Source organism: Stenella coeruleoalba, assembly GCF_951394435.1.
Source record: "Stenella coeruleoalba genome assembly, chromosome: 21".
In the NCBI taxonomy this organism is placed as follows: Eukaryota; Metazoa; Chordata; class Mammalia; order Artiodactyla; family Delphinidae; genus Stenella; species Stenella coeruleoalba.
This window is the reverse complement of record NC_137167.1, coordinates 28061143-28079330: the sequence shown is the minus strand read 5'-3', so window position 1 is coordinate 28079330 and position 18188 is coordinate 28061143. Positions and strand designations below refer to the sequence as shown.

The following is an 18188-nucleotide window of genomic DNA, read 5'->3' as shown; positions in this document are numbered from 1 at the left end:
CTCTTTTAGTTGATATCAGGACGGAGAGTTAGAAGGCAACTATATATTTCTCAAATGTTGCCATCTCCAGATTATTCGTCTGCGGTCCTGGCAATCATTTGTCGCGTGACCTGCTTCCTTGTTACTAGAATTCAGGACAGAGTGTTCTTTCCTGGTATGGCTGTCTTCACATACTGAATATTATAGACCATGATTTTCTGGAGTCACTGAACCAAACCACAGGTTAAAACATCCCAGATGGCAAAATGTTTGCTCTCAGAAAGGAGTTTTATACAGCAAAGGCACTACCTTATCACAAATCTTCATCTGAATACATATCCCAACAGCTAGCAAAACTGTTACGAATACTATAATGTAACTATAAGTATATGATAATAAATAAATAATTATTATAACAGCTTGCAAAAGCTAAGCTACTTCCTACCTTAAAGGCTGTGCAAGAATTAAACAAGATAGTAGGTGTCAGACGCTTGCATGTGAGTTTACAAATATTATGTCGTCTACCTCCGTTACTTTCCAGGAATGGGTCAGCAGGTCCAGAATTGAGGGAAACAGCAGTTTCAACAGCTTGTGGAGTCAGGAAGGCATTTGTGTATATGTACGTTCATTCATCAAACGCTTACAGTGAATCAGGATGAATCATCTCAGCGAATGCTCTCTTCTAGGACGTGAAAGGTGTGTGCTGAACCGTGGCACAATTCAGAGAGTAGGATCTGGGTGAGGCACAGACCCAAGTGTGGTGACCCTTCAGAGCAGAGGGGCCGTTGCATCTCAGGCGTGACCAGGGCAGGATGCTATTTGCTCAGCTGAGTGTTTCCAAGACTGACTTTCAACGCAGGGAACTGTCCTAGAGCACATTAGCCCTGCCTTTCCCAGAATGGGTTCTCCGGCCTCCAGCGCTGCACCTCATCTGACCGTCATGAGCTACACTGCTCTCAGGACTTGGGATTTTCCCTGCAGTCTCCTTGTTGAGGCCCAGGCGATCTTATGTAGCTTCTCAGAAAAAACAACGTCAACAACCAGCCAACCGACCGACAAAGCAAGACGTACTACACCTGTAGTTCTTACTGTCTCCTGTTCAGTCCCTAGGACTGGCAAACGTAGAGTCAGCCCAAAACAAATTGCTCACATATTATACATCAGGTAATATAGCACCGTTAAAGTGTACATTGGAAAAAACATTGAAGAATAATAATTCAGTAATAATAAAAAACATTCAACAATAATTATTCTTGGTAACGGGATGGTGAGTGACTTCCACATATACTGATATATATATATATATATATATATATATATATATTTTGAAATAGTCTTGAAATATAGTTGATTTACAATGTGTTAGTATCAATGTACAGCAAAGTGATTCCATTATACATATATATATATGTTTTTTACATTCTCTTCCATTATTGGTTATTATTTGTAACCTATAATTATAGGTATTATAGGTACTATATGTATAGGTGTAGATACATATATACTTGCTTTTTTTCCTATTGACACTGATATTTGATTTCAAGGTAACTTCTAGCATCAGTACCTTAAGGACAGTTTCTTAAAGAATAGTCGTAACTGAGTTTTCCATCCTGGAACAAACAACATAATTTTCATTAAGAGATTAAAATTATCATTGCAAATTGCTGATTATTTCATTGCCCTTAGGAAATATAATTCACAAATGTACTTACAGTAGATTTCTATTATGCAATATATAAATGTATGATTACATTTACAATATTTAAAAGTTTGTCCATTAACATTGTTTTCCAGTTAAAATAATCTGCTTATTTGAGGCTGTTTAAGGCCAACATTGAAATCAAGCATAGATGTCCGCAATTTAAAAAGAAAAGATTTGTAGAATATTTGAGAGTTCTCCGTAGCAGGCAAGTGCCCAAAGGAGTATAAGAATCAAGGTGGAAAATCATATAAGGAAGGTAGGATGAAAACTCTTCTGGGAACCCACAACCTTGGTGTTTGTGGATGGTGGGACAATTGGCAAGTCCCATGCTCCATCTTCATGTGAAAGTGCATATAAATTCTGAAAATGTATACATATGACATATATAATCTGTGTACCTTCATCTGTGGCTTTATTTTATTCAGTGAAAAGTATGTCTTTCCATTGAAGCAATCTTTGTGTCAGGTAGACATTAACATGATACCTGTATTCGTTCTGGTACCAGTTGAAGAATGTAAGCTATACATTATTTGCATTTGTTAATTATAATGACTTTCCATCCTCGGATTTCCATTTGGAGAATAATTTTAGTTTAATTATCCATTGTGGCAGCCATTATTTTTGTGGGTATGTAGGAAGCATGACCCTTAGTTAGATCCCAAAGATGCTGAGATCACAGCTTTAAAGTAATTGTTATAAGGAGGTGCCCTTAATTCAGTACTAGTATGGATTTTGAATTAATGCCACTTACTCTGAGGAACTCTAGTCGATACCACTGTAGTACTATTGCTTAGACAAATAATTATTTTCATCGACTTTTTTAAGGAAAAGTCGAGATAGTTACATGGGTCGGGAGATACTGACTAAATTGCAGGCAAATTCGAAGTTCCCTCGTAGCATCAAAAGTTTTGTGGAGTCCACAGGGAGAACAGCTCGGTGCTTTGTGACCACCTAGAGGGGTGGGATAGGGAGGGTGGGAGGGAGACACAAGAGGGAGGAGATATGGGGATATATGTATACATATAGCTGATTCACTTTGTTAGAAAGCAGAAACTAACACACCATCGTAAAGCAATTATACTCCAATAAAGATGTTAAAAAAAGTGTGGAATGAACAAAAGTTACAAAATGGGGTTGTTACTTCCACAAAGAAAGACCAAATAAATTGGGTTCTTTTGTTTTTTGTTTTTCTTTAGCACAAAGTGCTATTCCCTTACACCTCCAGGACAGGCCCTGGCCTGGGGTGGGTGCGTGGGGTAGTAGTCAGGGCTGGAGATTTTATGATCCCTTCGCCTCTTTCCAATTTTAGAAAAATCCCCTCTGATTCTACGTCTCCAGCTACCTCTAGTTATTGTTTTTCTATTGTGTTGCCTTTTTCTTGTTGATCTGTGCGGTTTATTCGTTAGATGGTGAATAGGTCATTGGATGAATACATGGATTGGAAATACATCCAATTTAAAAAATTTGTTTTGAATTTCCTTCTCACGTTTTCCTTTTATGATTATTACTTTTTGTGTGCTATTTAAGAAATCTTTGCCTACCACACTGTTGTGAAGATTCTTTTTTTTAATGTTTCTTTTGGAAGCATTACTGTTTCACAGTTTACATTTAGATCTGTAACCCATTTGGGACCGATGTTTGTGTATATTGTGCGGTGGGTATCAAGATTTATTTCTCCCGTTTGGTTGTCCAATTGGCCCAGCACCATCTACTGAAAAGACCATCTTTCTCCCCAAGCCCTGCAGCACCACTTTTGTCATAAAACTAGTGTCTGTATCTCTGTGGGTTTGGGGACTTTCTCTTTTGTTCCACTGGCTCTTTATCTCGGTTGGCACAATTAAACACCGTTCAGATTATTGTAGCTTTATAATAAAACATGACATTCAGTAGCATAAGATCTCTGGTATTGTCTTGGAAATTCTCAGCCTAGACCAACTACATTAGACGTTATCTCCATCTCTTTGAAAATTCCTCAGTTGTTTGCAATGTGCAGTCCAGCTTGACAGTCACTCATCCAAGAACCTTTGAGCACTTCCCTAAGTTTGTAACGGGCCCCCGGAAAAGTCTATCTCTGGATCAAATGTGACTCATTCTGCAAAATACCCTGTAATAATTGGTACCCACATGCAGCCTAAGTGTTATTCCTTGAAGAAAAAATCGTAATATCTGATAATTTGGTTCACCATGATGGGTCTATAATAGTAACTACTTTCCAGTGGACACTTTTTCTGTTGAATTTATTTTTCTTTCCTCCAATTTATGATCAAGTCTTCACTCTTTGATTTACTGTGAAGCACGTATTGCTAGATAAACCAGAAAAGCTGTTTTCTTTACAGACCTTTCAAAACCCCACAGCTTTAATATCTACTTGTTACAGTGTTATTGTTAGATTTAAAGTTAGTGGAAAATGGGCTTCTTATTAGTTCTTTGGTTTTAAACTCATAAATCCCTTTCATTAATTTTTTTTTTAAGACTTAGCAAACTCCCACAAGCATTTGATACCATTACTGTGAAAAATTTGAGCTCACTGAGAGCTACTATGGTGAATATTTTTTTAAGTGTAAAATGTAGTGGGAAATAATTTTGTTTGTCGCTCAACAATAAAAGCTAGGATAATACTTGTATTCAAGGGCTTCTACTAATTGCAGTAATCTGAGTGTGCCCAGATTTTTCTTAATATTGTTTCTTAATATTCTTAGTGTCAAAACATTTAAATACATCTAAACATCTTGGTGGAAATTGGCCAGATTAAGAAGGAACGAAACACTGCAAGCCATTTGCAGAGGCTACTTAAGAGCTAACCTCAGACAAACTCAACGTTGGAACGATTTGATAGGAGTTATTTTGTTCCCTCACATGTCCGTAATAGTTATGGTTAAGATGATTAAAATGCGTTATTAGGGAAGTTCAGATAATCCACCCGTCCTGCTCTTAGCCTCTGCTCTTTTTCATCCAGTCTGGCTGAGCCATAGTCGTGGAAGACACACTTTGGGGTCATGCACAGAAAACATATAAACAACTACAGGGACCACTTAGGATATCCCTGAAGGCTTTTATAGAGGAGTGGTTATGTGGGAAGGGGAGGTGGGAGGAACAGGTGAGGAGGAAACCAGGGAGCAAGAGAAGTGGATAGATGGACCTGGAGTCTGTCCTACAGAGTGAAGGAAATCAGAAAGAGAAAGACAAATACCGTATGCTAACACATATATATGGAATCTAAGAAAAAAAAATGTCATGAAGAACCTAGGGGTAAGATGGGAATAAAGACACAGACCTACTAGAGAATGGACTTGAGGATATGGGGAGGGGGAAGGGTAAGCTGTGACAAAGCGAGAGAGTGGCATGGACATATATACACTGCCAAACGTAAGGTAGATAGCTAGTGGGAAGCAGCCGCATAGCACAGGGAGATCAGATCGGTGCTTTGTGACTGCCTGGAGGGGTGGGATAGGGAGGGTGGGAGGGAGACACAAGAGGGAGGAGATATGGGGATGTATGTATACGTATAGCTGATTCACTTTGTTATACAGCAGAAACTAACACACCATTGTAAAGCAATTATACTCCAAAGGAGTTGGATTGGTGAGGTTGGGAAGGGGGGGATTTTAGGGTTTGTCAAGTGGTAACAATACAATCCGGTGGTCCAGGTGTGGGCTGTTCCTAACCTCCCCGATGCTGTCCTTTTAGCAGAAGGTCCTTGCAAGCATCCCAGGGCTGCAATTGACAAAAAAAGGTCCAGTTCTTTGGAACTGCTCATGAAATCTGAGAATTGCCAGGAGAGCCCGATGGTAGAGTCCATGCCACAGCATCTTGAGGGGCTGAGGGAGCCTGGAACCAGCTCTGGGGAACACTTCCCAGCCTGCTCAGCAACTGAGGGGGCTTTGTGGTACTCACCCGCCCTTCCCATCTTTCCCCCTTCTCTTGTTGTTTGGGTCCTGCACCCAACTCCACCGGTAGGGTAGGGTTCCTCACACCAACCAACAAGCAATACTCAGGACGCCAAGTGGGTGTCCTACGATTCCTCTCATCAGATTCCACAGGTAAGGGGCTCAGTCCCCAAGACTGCCCTTCACTTCAGAGGCCAATCGAAAGCCCAGGTTCTTACCTGTACTTCCAACCCACTGGCTATAAATCAGAGGTTCCCAGGCCTCCCTCCTCACGTTCGATTAATTTGCTACAGCAGCTCACAGAATTCAGGAAATCTGTTTATTCATTAGATTACTGGTTTATTAAAGGATAGGAGTGGACAGCCAGATGAAGAATTGCCCAGGGCAAGGCATGGGGAAGGGGTGCTGAGCCTTCTCTGCCTTCTCTGAGCTCACCGGTCTCCCAGTATTTCCAGGTGTTCACCAACCTGGAAGCTCTCTGAGCCCCGTTTTTTGAGATCTTTGATGAAGCTTCATTACACAAGCATGACTGATCAAATCATTGTCCATTGGGATTGATTCAACCTCCAGCCCCTCCCCCCTTCCCTCTAAAAGTCAGGAGGTTGGGACTGAAAGTTGCAACCCTCTAATCACGTGGTGATGTTCTCCTGGCAACCAGCCCCATCCCTAGGTGTGGTCCAAAATGTGCTCCATTAACATAACAAAACACCACCACCCCCTTCATTTAGGAAATTCCAAGAGATTAAGGAGCTCTGTGCCAGAGGGGACAAAACCAAATAAATATCTCTTACTTTAATCACAACATCAAATATGTAGCTCTTGAACATTAGAGCTATCATAATTCCTCCTCTTTCAGAGAAGCAAGAATAAGACGGGTGAGCGAAGTGTGGGTTACCCTACAAACCTGAGTAAGGAAACCTAAACTTACCCGTTCCTGATTCTGAGCCTTTTCTTTAGTGGAGCCCATCATTTCAACAAACAGCTCCCTTCTCTGTCATCCAGTAAATCCTACCAGATAAACAGGAAGACATCCATAGAGGGGAGGGCCCTTATTTTGCTGGTCGGCTTGCTCCTTCATTTCCGCATAATTTAATTTCTCCTAACACCTTTTGTTTTCAACTGGGTAAGATTCCCCGTGGTCTCATTTTATTCTTTGGCTTTGTGGGACTTTAACCAATGTGGGTGCAAATAGTTTGAAGTTTGAGCATGGTTTTTACCTAACTCTTCATAGTACATACCTCAGATCGCACTCCTTTAGATATATTCATCTGTGTATGTATTTAGAGAGTGATTTAATGTTTTTTTTTAATCTGTCAATTTAATTTCCCCAGCAAGGATCTTGTGGGCAGTGTTTCCTCATGATAATGTGCAGACAGTTGGCACCAACTTTGTTTCACAAATGTGGCAGTCTGATATGGTTGAAGATGTAAACAAAATTTCCCCAAATTTGTAATATGAGTACCCAAATGTATATTTCCGTCTTTTCCTTCTCTTTTTTTTTTTTTTTTAGGGAGGAGTTATTCTCTATCTTTTAACACTGGAGAACACCACTACAATTTATCATTCAGTATTTGTGCATGAAGGCTCACACAATAAGTCATTATAAAAATTGGCCAAGGAGTTCCCTGGTGGCCTAGTGGTTAGGATTCTGGGCTTTCAATTCTAGTGGCTTGGCTTCAATCCCTGGTCGGGGAAATAAGATCCTGCAAGCCACATGGTGTGGCCAAAAAACAATTACCAAATGGTTGGAAAATTTTTAAAAGAATATACTAAAGATAGGCCAAACTTATATGCTTTTTGGTGTGTTTTCTTTTTCAGGTCAGAACTGTGGAGGCTTAGTCCAGGGTCCCAATGGCACCATTGAGAGTCCAGGGTTTCCCCATGGTTACCCAAACTATGCTAACTGCACCTGGATTATCATCACGGGAGAACGCAATCGGATACAATTGTCATTCCACACCTTTGCTCTTGAAGAAGATTTTGATATTTTATCGGTGTATGATGGACAGCTCCAACAAGGGAATTTGAAAGTGAGGTAAAGTGTTGGCTCTTCCTATAATAGATGAGGTTTGACATACTCAGATTGTGAAACTTAATTGGGATTAACATTTGAATTTAATATTCAGAAAAGAACGTTTTAGTTACTATAAAGAAAAATTAAAGACTGGAGCTTTGTGCATACTTCTTTCAATCCCTAAGAACGTAACTTCTTATTGAAAGCAATCACTGACTTCGTTAATACATATCAGATTGTTCAAGATCTGTAAAACAGTGTTGCCAAGGTAATTTAAGTTATGATACACCATTGTTTTTAAGCAACTGTGGATTTGAGAGAAAAAGCACAAAGTGAGCACAATTTAAAGAACAACAAAAGGAACCTTGATATTGTCAGAGAATATATTCAATACAAAGAACATAGGAGGTGGGTGGAGTAAAAACATGAAAGAACATTGTACTCTTTGGAGAATTTTTGGTTCGCACCATCATAGAATATTCCACTCCTCATTAGCTTTCTCTTTGAATCTATGATTTTTTACCATGAAGAAAGAAAAATATTTTCTGGGATGATTTTAAGTTATATTTTTCATTTATCACCAAGAAAAAAAAATTGTACCTGTACAAATATAGTCATCTTTTTTTTTGTTAAATTTTGGCCAAGAATGAGGAATATCCCTTTCAAAGAAATTGGAATTTCTTAGCCAAACTGATGAACATATTTAAATATATACATATACGGCAAATAAGACTTTATCCTCTGGTTTTAAACTTCTACATTAGAGATTAAGTTTGTTGAATATAGGGTCTTGTAGAAAAACTGACAGTAGGCGGAAGGAATTGTGCTGCTTAGATGAATAAAATGGCATTCATGCTAATCTTAGCAGTAATATACAAAAATGATATACTTTATTTACAATTTTGTGAATTGAGAAAAATCTCTGGCTATAAAAATGCATAATTGTATTTTTACATCTAGTTAATAGATTAATACTATATATATTAGTATTATATATTAATAAATATATAATATTAATATATATAAATATCAATATATATTAACTATATAGTCAATATGTTAAGTATAGAATTTGAATATATTTCAAATATTTTATTTTCATTTCTTTATGCATTTTCAAATATAAAATACCTTGTAGTTTTTTCTGAGTCGTCTCCAATGTTACTGTCTGTTTTTAGAAACGCTTTTCCAGTTGCCCTTTCTGAGACATATTGCATACAGCTACCTCCTTTATGGATTTGTTAGGTAAACTTTCTTTCTTCCTGTCTGACATGTGTGGGCCAACATTTGGATGTTTGGACAAAGTATCCATATTTGCAGTCCTTGCTAATTTGATGCAAAATGCCTTAACCTCTTTCATGCTCTTCTAACTATTACTACCTTTTCATCCACACAAAAGATTCTACTAGGGAATAGTGCTGTTTTGTAATAATAGAAAGCATTGTGACAAAAAATAGAGAATCTAGTTTACTCAAATATTAAGTCATATGCCTCTGTGTTAAAAAGTAACTCATTCTCTTTCAATGAAAGACAAATGCCTATTGCATATGAAAGTAAAAAATATTGCTCTGTGAGGAAGAGCGCTGAGCGCCCACAAGAAAACTTTCCCAGGAGCCGTCACAAACGCAACCAGATTGATCATCTGTTGGATGTGGTTTGTAATTTACTGTCCAGCTGTAAAGCGCTCATGTTCTGATGATGTTCATGTTCAAATGATCTTCAAATCTATTATTTTGATCTTCAAATGATCAAATGATCTTCAAATCTATTATTTTGAAGTATTTTTGGTCATATTTATGTACCTTTCTAGGTTCAGGCATTATTGGGGTGGGGCGGGGGAAGAGGAGTGTTTCCAAAGTAATTAAACTCATACTGCTTATAAAATTTTAAAAAATTTCTGTCAATATTTCCATTCCCTATAACTCTATTATAATTGCTATAATTCTATCCTATTCTAAAGGAAACCTGTCTTAAATGTTAATTTACTCAACTACCTGTCTTTGGACAATTTAGTATTCTCTTATGTTCTTAAGTTGATATTATGATCACTTTATAGGTTAATAACTATAAAGTTTAGAAAACCGCATACCTGTCATCTTCAGTATTATAACAGGATCAGCAGTAGAAATATTAAGGTTAGAACAGTTAGACTCATTGTATTTTATCCTGAGGTACTTGTGAATAGTATATAAATTAATAGCTGTGACTCAGAAAGCTTCATCAACATTGTTGAGTTATATGTATGTTTACTCACTTAGATTTTTTAATATATTTTTAACAGCTTCATTTTTTTAAAATTCATTTATTTTATTTATTTATTTTTTAAATTTTTAAATTTTTTTTTTTTTTTTTTTTTGGGCTGCATTGGGTCTTCGTTGCTGCGCCTGCGTGCCAGGTGTCCTAACAAATTGGCAAAACATATCAGAAGCAGAATTCCAGTAATGACTGCCAAGCAGTATAGGTCTCTACAATTATAAAATTTGAATAAAGAATGATGTGAAATAGGAAAATAAATAATGTTGTGAAATAGGAAATTTCCTCATTATTAGGGCAAATGTGTGAGCAGGTTGCAACATTTCAACATTAGGTGATGGGCAAAATCGTTATAAATAGTATTGAAATCTAATTAACAGGGTTGAGGTGGAGACTCTAATGCTGTTTGTTTCCCATTATATCTTGGAACAGTTGTTTATTTCTCAAATACGATTAACTCACAGCACTTAAAGCAGCTCTGGAATTCAAACGAAGGGACTTTTGTGAGAGGATTGATGTGTGAGCTGCCGATTCACTGAGTTGTCAGGAAAGTTATCGCTTAGAGCTTTCATGGTCTGTAGTTGTTTTACTTCTGTACAAATGCTGTTTTTATCAGCTCAAAATGTGCACTAACAAAAAAACAAACATATTAACAACTTGATCATTTTATATAAAGAAATTTCTTTTGTGTAACTACAGTAGAGAACTTTTAATAAGTAGCATATGATTTAGATGTAATCCCCAACTAACAAAACAGAATTTGGAGGTTAGAATTACAGATGTTTACATTGTAACTTGAAATTTAGTAAAAATATATGATTTACGCTATGTAACAAGAAATCTTTAAAGGAAACAAAAATGTATATATAACACAAACGCATATATGATTTATGTCTCCATCGATAAATTAACTTTTAGTATGTAAATACTGAGCATGAAATTAAGACTTCTTGTGAGCCTAAGAGAAAATATTAAACTCAAAATTAGGAATAGAAATCTGTTCCTGAGCGATCTAGAATTAAAACCCTAGTTCCTGGTTTGTTTTTTTTAAATAAATCTATTTATTTATGTATTTGTTTATTTTTGGCAGCGCTGGGTCTTCCTTGCTGCACACGGGCTTTCTCTAGTTGCGGCGAGCAGGGGCTACTCTTTGTTGCGGTGCGCGGGCTTCTCATTGCGGTGGCTTCTCTTCTTGTGGAGCACGGGCTCTTGGCGCATGGGCTTCAGTAGTTGTGGTATGCGGGCTCCGTAGTTGTGGCTCGCGGGCTCCAGAGCACAGGCTCAGTCGTTGTGGCGCACGGGCTTAGTTGCTCTGCGGCATGTGGGATTCCTCCCAGACCAGGGCTCGAACCCATGTCCCCTGCATTGGCAGGCGGATTCTTAAACCACTGTGCCACCAGGGAAGTCCTGCCCTCACTGGTTTTTATGAGCTGTCATATTCCTGCCATTTTTTGAATCTCTGGCCATATTGACTCTGTACCTCCTCCTGATTCTCAGACCTCCACAGAAGTCTAACCCTACATGTTTTATTTTGCAACATCTCTTTATAAACCACAACCTGCTTTGATCCTCACAGAAAACACTCCACGAAGTACCATTCTATGCGAGGTTGACCCATGCACACAGGTTGACCGGTACATGGAGATGATAATATGCTGGCCCCAGGCTCACCCCCCTCTAATTCTGAAACATTTGCCACAGTCCTGTCCTCATTCTATGTTGCCAGTAAGATAAGCACTCTAGTCAACGTGACCCCGATATTCAAGGAACCCTACCAAGTGCAAAGTACACTTCTGGCCTTCCGCCTCTTCCATATTTTCCCTGTGTGTTTCAGTCCACTCTGGTTGCTATAATAGGATACCACAGACTGTGGGGCTTAAAATCAGTGGGGATTTATTTCCTGTAGCTCTGGAGGCTGAAAGTTCAAGATCAAGGTACCAGCAAATTTGGTGTCTCAGGAGGGCCTGTTTCTTGGTTCCTAGGGGCTGTCTGTGTCAATCTAGGCTTTCAGTGTCTTCATACTGTGCAAGGAGCAAGGGAGGTCTCCAGGGTCTCTTTTAAAAGGGTGCTAATCCCATTCATGAGGGCTACATTCTCCATAATCACGTCCCAAAGTTCCCACCTTCAAATACCGCCATGTTGGGGGTGAGGATTTCAACATATGAATTTGGGAGGCCACAGACATTCAGGCTATAGTGCTAGGGGAGTTTTCGTATTTAGCTGAATGGGTCTATGAGTTATTCCTTGAGCTGACCTTATAAGAGAATATAATATACTGTAATATTCTTCATCCTTCCCTCTGCCTGCCTACATTATATCCAGCTTTCAAAACCCATTTCACATTATATTTATTTCAGGAAATTGGCCCTGTGCATCCCAAGTTAAAAAACAACCCCACCAAAGAAGTCTTTTTTTTTTTTTTCTGAACTCCTTTAGCACTTGTAACTAACATAGATCTTGAATCAAGCACTCCTTTGAAATCACACTGTCTCTCAAGTTGCCTTTTGTGGAAGGTTGTATATCTTTGTGTTCTAGTATGACAAATAGAACATACATCCTCCAAGGCCAAGGAATGTGCCACGACTGTCTTCTCTGGTGATGACATAGATGACTTTAATACAGTCAATAAATCTTCACGGAATGATTTTGATTTAAGCTACTCCTGATTCAGGACCACTCCTCTCTGTGCTCTCTGTGTACAAGCCAGCATGACTTAATATAACTCTCTCCTCTAGGTGAGCATGAGAGACTTTTATATCCTGTAGATGTTCTCTAAATATGAAGTCGTGTTTTTTCGATTTGTCCCCAAATCAAAAATAATTGAAGTTGGGGCTTCCCTGGTGGCGCAGTCGTTGAGAGTCCACCTGCCGATGCAGGGGACACGGGTTCGTGCCCCGGTTCGGGAGGATCCCACATGCCGTGGAGCGGCTGGGCCTGTGAGCCATGGCCGCTGAGCCTGCGCGTCCGGAGCCTGTGCTCCGCAACGGGAAAGGCCACAACAGTGAGATGCCCGCATACCGAAAAAAATAATAATAATAATTGAAGTTGACATCAGTTTCCAATTATGATAACATTATAATACGAAACTTGGAAAATAAATCCCATTATAACCTCAAAAAGTAAATAAAAGTGAACCTATGAAGGAAAATTGTACCACGCAAATGTGGAAAATCAATATGTATATCCCATGATTATCGTAAAATACAAGTCCTAAGAAAATAGCTTTGGCAGTTATCTTGGCTTTATCTTCCTCTGACTTTTACAAGATTACCCCTAAATTTCTGCAGTGATGGTAATGAAGAGGTAAGAGATGAATGTTACAGAGCCATTACAATCAGTAAGTCATGAATAAGTGATGCAAAAATATCAGTTTTTTCCATTTTTTGAAAAAATTTGTTAACAAAGAAATTTGTATAATATTAACTATATCCGGTGATGTTTAGAACTTCAGAGCTTTTAAGGGCTAGGAAGGGGTTTCAGTTGCATTTGGATTAAATTAGACTAGAGGCCTGGCAGTGTCTAAATTCTGCCGTACTGTCCCCCATTGCCATTATGAGGTTCTGAGGGAACCGTTCACAGACACGTAGTCAGATAAAAATCAAAGCATCATTTTATTTTTAGCTTGGCTGGTGACTCATGCCCCATTTAAGACTCTGAGAAACATAGGATGAAGTGTGTATAAAAGCTTCTGTAGGGACTGGAACATCATACTCATACCAAAGACATGTCTTGCCATCTTATCACATTCGGCCAGCCACAGGGTCAGGGAGTAGAAGGAATGGCTGGCATGATCAGACCAACACGTAGTGAGGGAGGGCCCCAGAGAGGTGGGCCTTATAGCCTTCGTGAGGAGCTGAAGCCCACAGGGCTGAAGCCTCAGGCTGGCAAAGCCCAGTAGCCCAACCAATGCTTAGGGATCTGATCAAACCGGGCCTCCTGTCCTAGTGGGCACGGTGCAGAGGTGCTGAGGGGGACAGTGGCAGTGTTAGGTCGTCTCCTATAAACCTATCATGTTCCCATGAGTTTGTGCATCTGTCAGCCGTGATGATTATTCTATGTACATGTTTTAAGATGATGAAATTAAAAAATCATTTTATTTGATACAGCTTCCAAATTTCCTTTCTCAGCATATGCTTTGAATTAGCAACTCATAGGCAAGGTTGATAGTAATTGGGTAAGGCAGAGTCCACTAATTTATTTATTCTTTTTAAGTTGGTTGTCTGCATTTGGCTAGTGTGGAAGAGAAGGCCGGTTAAATCAGAGATTCAAGGATGAGGCCTAAACATATGTTTATATTTGTATTTGTATAAATATGTACTTACGTATCATCCCCGAGCTGATTTTAATATGGTTGAAAACTGTGTATATATTTTTATAAGGCTCATATTTATTAACAAAAATGATTAAGTTGCTAGTAATTAGAAATCCTGGAGATAAAATATAAAGCACTTAAGGGAGGTAGGTAGAACTATGTTTGCAAAACTGTAAGCATGTTTTCACATGTATCTGAATTCTGACCACTACCATTCATGCTGTGGTGGTGGTTTTGCATGAGCCAAAAATGGATGGTTCATTTCAGTATCTTGGTCATTTTGAAAGTAGCAAACCATATTAATATGGGCAAAGGAGTCTTTTGAATAATCATAAATATATGTGTGAGGAAAATATTCCCAAAGCCCCCAACTCCTAGGACATTTCTCTTGCATAAATGTAGACATATGGAAAGGCATTCAGAGTTTCAAAAAGAGGATGAAAGAAAAAGAAGATTAATAAATGCTTTGCGACAGGACTGCATTTTCAGCAGACAAAGCTATTTTGAGGTATTGGTCATGGGAACGTGAAAGGAGACACAACTTTATAATATAAAATCTTGTCTTTACTATTTAAAATAAATATGTTGGATCATCAATTTAAATAATAATATGCAATAATAAAAATACCAGAAAGAACTTCTTCAGTACACATAATTTAGAAGTCATGGAGAAAATGACTGAAGAATTTGACTTCCTCAAATTTAAAAGCCAAAAGCCAAATGACAAATCGAGAAAAAGGGTTTACAGTAGTGTGAGACACAGGGAGTTATTTTCTTAATTTATAACATACACTGTCAGAACTATAAGCAATAAGATAAATCATTTAATAGAAAACCAGGTAAAAGTATGAACAAGGAGTTCAAATATAACAGTCCATGGTAATAAGTGTATTTCAAGAAAATTAAAACAGTCATGCAATATATCTCACCAGTCTGAATGGCAAAACTTAAAAATTTTTGAGAACTCAGAGTTTTTGAGGGTATTAGACAAATGCCTTTATATCCTGTTGGTAGAATTACGAATTGCAGCAGTTATTTTTGGATAGAATTTTGAAATTTCTCTCAAATTTAAAAATTATGTACAAGCTCTTTCCTTCAGCAAGTCCAGCTAAGAATTTATTCTACAAAATTACCTTCAAATATGACACAACACATGGAATGAAATGCTTATGGGTGCATTTTGATGGTATTAAAAACAAACTCAAGAATGTCTATCCTTCTATAGAGACTAGTTAAATAAGTTAGAGGATATATGTATTACAATGTACCATTAAAAATAATGAATGGGATCTTTATTTGCTGATATGAAGAGATCTCTCACTATATTTTACATTTATAAATTACAGTAGTATTGGATTGTCCAATTTCACTCAATATTTTATTTTCTTGAATAAACAATATGTAATCTCATAATAAAACATCAAATTCTGGATGATGGTGGAACCCGGCGTATGCCTTTCTTATATATAATTGCAGCATGATGTAGCGATTTCAAGGATGCTGTGGGAAGGAGAATAAAGGCATCTGTCCACCCTGAGGGCTCCCAGAGGGCTGCCTACCAGCCGTTGTAATTTTAATCAAGATAAAATGCTGCCTTAATCCAGAAAACGTATGGCTCTCTTAGTGTTCACAGCAGGCTAGGGGTAGGGGAGGTTTTGTTATTGTTGTTGTTACCCTTTTATTTAAGAACTGAGATATAGTTGATGTACAATATTATATGAGTTTCAGGTGTATAACATAGTGATTCACAATTTTTAAAAGTTATACTCCGTTTGTAGTTACTATAAACTATTGCCTATATTCCTTGTGGCTTATTTATTTTATACATAGTAGTTTGTACCTTTTAATCCCCTACCCCTATCCCGCCCCTCCGTCTTCCCCCTCCCCCCTGGTAACCACTAGCTTCCCCTCTGTCTGTGAGTCTGTTTCTATTTTGTTATATTCATTCTTATATTCACGTGTTTCTTTTATATTTTAGATTCCACATATAAGTGAAAGTATACAATATGTGTCTTTCTCTGTCTGACTTATTTCATTAAGCATAATACCCTCCAGGTCTATCCATGTTGTTGAAGATGGCAAAAGTTCATTCTTTTTTTATGGCTGAGTTGTTTTCCATTGTATATATTTACCATATCTTATTTATTTATTCATTTATTTATTTATTTATAACATCTTTATTGGAGTATAATTGTTTTACAATGGTGTGTTAGTTTCTGCTGTATAACAAAGTGAATCAGCTATACATATACATATATCCCCATATCTTCTCCCTCTTGCGTCTCCCTCCCACCCTCCCTATCCCACCCCTCTAGGTGGTCACAAAGCACCGAGCTGATCTCCCTGTGCTATGTGGCTGCTTCCCACTAGCTATCTATTTTACATTTGGCAGTGTGTGTATGTCCATGCCACTCTCTCACTTTGTCCCAGCTTACCCTTCCCCCTCCCTGTGTCCTCGAGTCCATTCTCTACATCTGTGTCTTTATTTCTGTCCTTCCCCTAGGTTCATCAGAACCTTTTTTTTTTAGATTCCATATTTATGTATTAGCATATGGTATTTGTTTTTCTCTTTCTGACTTACTTCACTCTGTATGACAGTCTCTAGGTCCATCCACCTCACTACAAATAACTCAATTTCATTTCTTTTTATGGCTGAGTAATGGTCCATTGTATGTATGTGCCACATCTTCTTTATCCATTCATCTGTCTATGACATTTAGGTTGCTTCCATGTCTGGCTATTGTAAATAGTGCTGCAATGAACATTGTGGTACACGAATCTTTTTGAACGATGGTTTTCTCAGGGTATATGCCCAGTGGTGGGATTGCTGGGTCGTATGGTTGTTCTATTTTTAGTTTTTTACGGAACCTCCATACTGTTCTCCATAGTGGCTGTGTCAATTTACATTCCTACCAAGAGTGCAGGAGGGTTCCCTTTTCTCCACACCCTCTCCAGCATTTATGGTTTGTAGATTTTTTGATGATGGCCATTCTGACTGGTTGTACCATATCTTTTTTATCCATTCATCCGTCAGTGGACACTTAGGTTGCGTCTATATCTTGGCTGTTGTCAATAGTGCTGCTGTGCATTTGGCGGTGCATGTATCTATTTGGATCAGCGTTTGGGTGGTTTCTTTCTGTAAGTATGTATATGCTCTATCTTTGGAATTCTTGTGGAGGTAGTTATTTCTATCTCTGTGCCTATGAATATCTCCATTTTGATGTTTTTCTCTCTCTCTTCCATCTATTAATCTATATCTATATTTATATCAGTGGTTCTCAACGAGGGGTGATGTTATGCCCCAGGGGACATTTGGTAATGTCTGAAGACATTATTGTCACAGTTGGGTGGGGATGCTCCTAGGATGTGGCAGGTACAGTACAGAGATGCTGATGAATGTCCTACAACACACAGGACAACACGTAGGACAGCCCCATATGACAAAGAATTGTCTTCCACCAAATGTCAAAAATGCCAAGGATGAAAATTCCCTGTTTACAGCAGTAAACCATCTGTATACAACCATCTATACCTGTACCTCTATGTATATCTGGCCTCTACATTTCTCTCAATATTGTTTTTCTATGCGAAGACCCAAGCTGAAAAAGGTAAACGAGAACTCTCTGGAACTGACAGTTACATTTCTGCTGTGCAGAGGTAGCTAGGCGGATGGACTGATTGAAGTGATCGAAAATGATGGGGTCTCCTGCAGGATTGTGTCAGCAAGCAAATGGGATTTCCACCGTATTACATATCATCAGATTTCACCAAGAATCATTTTTACCTTCTCTCTCAAAAGGAAATAAAATTATTATTATTTCAGTCCTCGGTTTCTGGGAAAAGAAACATAAAGTGTCCAAAAGTCGGTAAGATATTAATTGAATTTTATTATTCTGTATAATAGTGAATCTGCAAAGATAGTCTGTTCAAATGACTTACTGGGAAGCTCTCCATAGTAAAAAGTAAGAAGGAGCTAAAAATAATCAGATTTCTTAGAATTTCCAAGATTTTAAATTAATTTTGTGTGGATGACTAGATTTG

The 18188-nt window shown here is 38.1% G+C and overlaps 1 protein-coding gene across 5 annotated transcripts in view; it reads left to right on the top strand.

Moving 5' to 3' along the window:
* LOC307179631 (CUB and sushi domain-containing protein 1-like) overlaps positions 1 to 18188 on the top strand; it is a 958766-nt gene that overhangs the window by 327311 nt on the left and 613267 nt on the right. For all 5 annotated transcript variants that reach the window (XM_079909051.1, XM_079909052.1, XM_079909048.1 and 2 more), the window contains exon 2: positions 7387 to 7603. In XM_079909051.1, coding sequence (XP_079765177.1) covers positions 7387 to 7603 — 217 coding nt within the window. The remainder of the gene's footprint in view (positions 1 to 7386; positions 7604 to 18188) is intronic.